Source organism: Olea europaea, unplaced genomic scaffold, assembly GCF_002742605.1.
Source record: "Olea europaea var. sylvestris unplaced genomic scaffold, O_europaea_v1 scaffold10047, whole genome shotgun sequence".
NCBI lineage: Eukaryota > Viridiplantae > Streptophyta > Magnoliopsida > Lamiales > Oleaceae > Olea > Olea europaea.
In genome coordinates, this window is record NW_019227365.1 from 1 (window position 1) to 4,687 (window position 4,687).

The following is a 4,687-nucleotide window of genomic DNA, read 5'->3' on the forward strand; positions in this document are numbered from 1 at the left end:
CAGTCAGTGTTTTCTGTCAGCGTTGAAAAGTCAACATTTGTTGTTGATATTGAACAACGTACATGTACATGCAGGATGCTGCAAATTGATTTGATACCGTGTCCACATGCCTTGGCTGTAATTGAAAATACAAGGAGAGATCTATACGCTTACTGTTCTTATTATTACACAAGAGATGCTTACGTGAATGCATACCAATATTTTAAATATCCTGTTGGGAACCAGAATGAATGGACAGTGCTTGAAGAAGTACAAGCCAAAATTGTGTTAGCTCCTAACCAGAAGAGGAGTTCTGGAAGATCTACTGAGAAGAGGAAGAGATCATCCAGAAAAGGGAAACCAACAGTAAAATGTGGTCGTTGTGGAGGACAATGTCACAATCGTAGGAGATGCTCAAGCGTGGTTCCATTAAACTAGAATGACATAGGAAAGTAATACAAATGAAAATAGAATTCAACCGATAATACAAATACATTATAGATATCTCATGGTCTTTTATTTTAAACATTCATTGAAATAGCAGAGTGAAATATACCTGTGGCCATTTTGTTTTCAAGTGTAATTGAGTTTCGACATCTACATAGTTGTTATGATAAGAAACAGTGACATATGTTTGAATTCTAAAAATGTTTGATAACCAGATGTGACATGTTGTATGAGATACATATATGAGATTACTTCTTCCATTCGACCATAAAATGTGACATATGTATCATAACACGTAACTTTCTCCAACAGACAAGTGTTCTGTGTCAGATAGGATACCTTTCGATTGAATTGTGTCTCATAACTACCTATGACCTGAGTTATGAGACATGTGACTACCTTTTCCAAAAAAAAAGTGACATATGTAACTACATTCTCAATCAAATAGAAATGAGGAGTGGTGTAACATGTGACTGTGTCCAACAGAGATATGCCCTGTGTTGTGTACTTGTGACCTGTGTTATATGACATAGGTCACAAGTACTCTGCTGTGCATCATGTGACCTGTGTCATATGCTAAACGAAAGACCTGTGAAATGCAATGTTTTTGTTATGAAAAATATTGCAATAATATGTAACAAATACAATCTTATGAGCAAAAATATGTTGTATTCATGTATTGCAAATCAAAGATTACAGCAACAAGTTAGTATTTAATACAATCACCTCCATTCGACAGAAAATACTAATATTTGTAACATGTACAAAACTAAAGCGTCAACTTCATTTACATATTTTAGTCTACTTTCTATGACAATCCCCTATCCTGTTATAGGCTACCTCGCCTTCTTCACGTACATCTCCCGATACTTGTACAGTAGTGTGATAATGTCCATTCTACACTTGCTAGCATCAAATGTATGTGGAATGGACTCTCTACCTTCACGGTGGATATATAACGCATATAAGATCACAAATATTCCGCAATCATGACTGCAAAACAATACAGGACAAAATGTTACAAATGAATTTTTTTTAAAAGTTATACACATTGTACTCTTGGTCACAAACATATCCATTCGTCTGCTGAGGTAAGGTATCATCGACAGTAACTTTCAATTCCATGCAACCGGGTTCAATATAATCAAGGTCTTTTTTTGATATTCCAAGATTATTCATTAAAGCAGCCAAGATTTTCACAAATGGCTCGATACCTTTTACAACTTTCTAGTCACGATAACTTTTGCCTGCCGAATTGAAAACTATCAACCTGTGGCTTCTAAATTGTAACAAACCAAGCATCCAGTGAGTTTTGTTGGTGGGCAGTAATGGCATGAATACGTAGTCAACATCAGTCCAAGATGTGCTCAAAGGAAGGCTGTCACCTGTTACAACTTTAATAAGACTAGACTCTGACATCAGAACATTGGGATCCTTCAGAAAAGTAGAGTATATGTCTTTGATCTTATTCTGAAATCAGGAATCAGTCGTTGTGGCTCTAAGCTTCACTTTGTTGCCAAGTTTTGCTACCTGGCGAATGTAATAAAAGCATGCATCCATGTGCTGTTTCAATAAAAACGGAAGAACTCAGTAATGTGGAATGTTACCTGTTTATATGAACCATGTATCTGTGACTATGAACTATGGACAGTAATTTGTGACTTTGGACTGCAATTTGTGCACATTAGGTAATAACTGTGTGCTGTGATCTGTATTACATTTTATGACTAATTTGCAATGAAAATGTGACCTATATGAGTAGAGTAACTGGTCAAAGATGAGTCTGAATTTGTAAGTTGGTAGAACCAGGACTTATGACCTACTAGGCGTGAACCAGTAACAAAAGTAGGATTGATTCTACCGTCTTTATTGCTAAATTTTTTCCTGTGACCAATATGGAGAAGTAAGTTATTGTGTTACAACAAGTTATTGATATAAATTAACAAATGGATACGAAATAAACGTACTTGGTTCTTGGTTTGTACCCTCTCTGGAACCAAGCCATGAATGCTGAGCTATCAACTTCATCAACACGACCTTTGTAATTTTCAAAAACAACAATATCGTCATGCTTGAATAACTTTCCTTCTCCATCCACAAATGGAGACTGCAATATTTTCGCAGACCTTGAAACCCGTTTAATTGGCAGTTCAGAAGTTGGTTCAGTAGTAGTTGTGTCTTGGGTAATGTTGTAACGGGTCACAAATTACTTTATGCGCATTTATTGAATTTAGCGTGCAGCATATAAACTCTATTCTACCAGGAAATGAACCGTGACCTTAGAACTGGACTATGTAATGGTTAGTAAGTATATGTGTAACCTGTGACCTATGACTATTTACTAGTACATGCATTTTGTGAATCCTGAATTTGTGACAAGGTACATCTTAGTTTAGCATGCTGCACATGAATTGTGACCTATAACCATGTACTAGTTATGATCTGTGACATGTGAACATCTAGCATATAAGTGTGATCTGTGACCTATGACAATTAACTAGTTGTGAACTACATGTTTTCTGAATTCTGCAGTTATAAATACCTCGGTATCAACAGTTGTAATTGCTGTAACCACATCCGATATTACAGAATCGACATGCTTCTGAATGTCTTCGGAATGTAAAATGTCAGGTTGTGTAGATCCAACCCCCAAGTCAAATGATGGTGCTTCGAGAGTATACGGCAGAACGATATCATCAGTTGGGTCTAGTTTGCCCTTTTCTTTCCTGTCCACATTTGGTTCCACAATTTTCACTTGTACACAAAATGAGAGAATATTTTAAATGTCAAATGAAACACTTGAACTATGTGGAAATGTAATGTAACTACCTCCTTGGTCTTATCAGATCCTCCAACAACCGGAGGATCTTTATCTCCAACTCCATGATCACTTTTTTTATGAATAAATCGTTTCATAATCTCATCCATAGAACTGGAAATCATTGCTGATACTGTTTCTGACAAAAAATGCATATTTGTCCTAATCTCCATCAAGTCACTTTTTATGTTAGATTGCATTTGAACTATGTAATTCATCTTCGTCGTTTGCTTAGCATTCACTGATGACATCTAAGACTTAATGTCATCAAGCTCCACATTCAACACTTCATTATAGGACTTCAGATCAGATATTTGTGACCTCAACTCCTTAATCTCCTGATAAAATAAATAAATTATTTATATGTGACTTGTGACCAAATAGAACCATATATTGCAGACTGTCAAAATGAATCTGTCACATGTGACCCGATCTAAACCACATGTGACCTGAAACTAGTGGTCTGTTACCAACAATATAATTGTTTGACAACTGACTAAAATAACAACTTACATTACCCCATTGTGCCTCACGAGCCTGTTTTCCATTGGAGAATGATGAGCAGCTGACAGGCAGTCTTGGGTTGAGGATTTTCCAAGGGGAGATGTCTCTTGCCATATTGGAGGAGGATCAACAAAATCATCATCATCGTTGTCGAGAACATTAGCTTGTCGAACACTGCTGTCTGTTAACAGGAGCACTGATGGACCTGACTTCCCACTCATACCAGCATGGTCAATTGACCTTTCTATCCTACTCTTATCTCTGCGACTGTCTGGTGAGAACTTTGGTTGAACTGGCTTCTTGTACTGGACACCATTCATGTATGGCATGACCATTTCAATTTCCGAGGGTTCCAGGTCACAAATCTCAATTTGTAGAATAATATAAATTAGAGAAATGCAATGTCAACAGATAATTACTAAGTACATAATGCTTACTGAAACTTTACATTAGGATTAGAGAAGCAGTCAGATCCTTCCAACTTGACAGCCGATGGTTGCTCGTCTGCAATCTAGGTCTTGATGCTTGGATGCATCCTTGATATTCGTGTGACCACAACTCCATCAAGGCTAGGAAAAGTCTTATATATCCAGGCTTGAAAGGCTACCAACATACCTCGTAGCCTGTAGTGTGAGTTCCTCATACTCAATCTGTCTTTCAATGCACTCAACGTAATTTCAAATAATAACTTGCCCAATGAAACTGATTCATTGCAGAGAAATCATCAACAAGCACGAATAGAAAGTGGTCAACAACTTTCTTATAATCTCTTGGAAATAGATATGCCGTGCTGAAGTACAGCATCCTAATAATAGCAACATCATTATTTGGAAGAGTTTCAACGAGATCCAAGTCTGGCATTTGGCAAGCAGATATGAAAGTGGACTTTACATCTTCGTGGGTTACACTATGCACTTGAGAAAAATATTTTGCCTTTAA

The 4,687-nt window shown here is 36.8% G+C and overlaps 1 protein-coding gene across 1 annotated transcript; it reads left to right on the forward strand.

Annotated features, from left to right (window-relative positions):
- Nucleotides 1-74: 74 nt before the first annotated feature.
- On the forward strand, nt 75-417 carry LOC111372509 (the record flags this gene model as incomplete). The annotated part of the gene is made up of 1 exon (XM_022994857.1): nt 75-417. A coding segment is annotated over one exon (343 nt), but the record flags the coding sequence as incomplete, so codon positions are not given.
- Nucleotides 418-4,687: the final 4,270 nt, after the last annotated feature.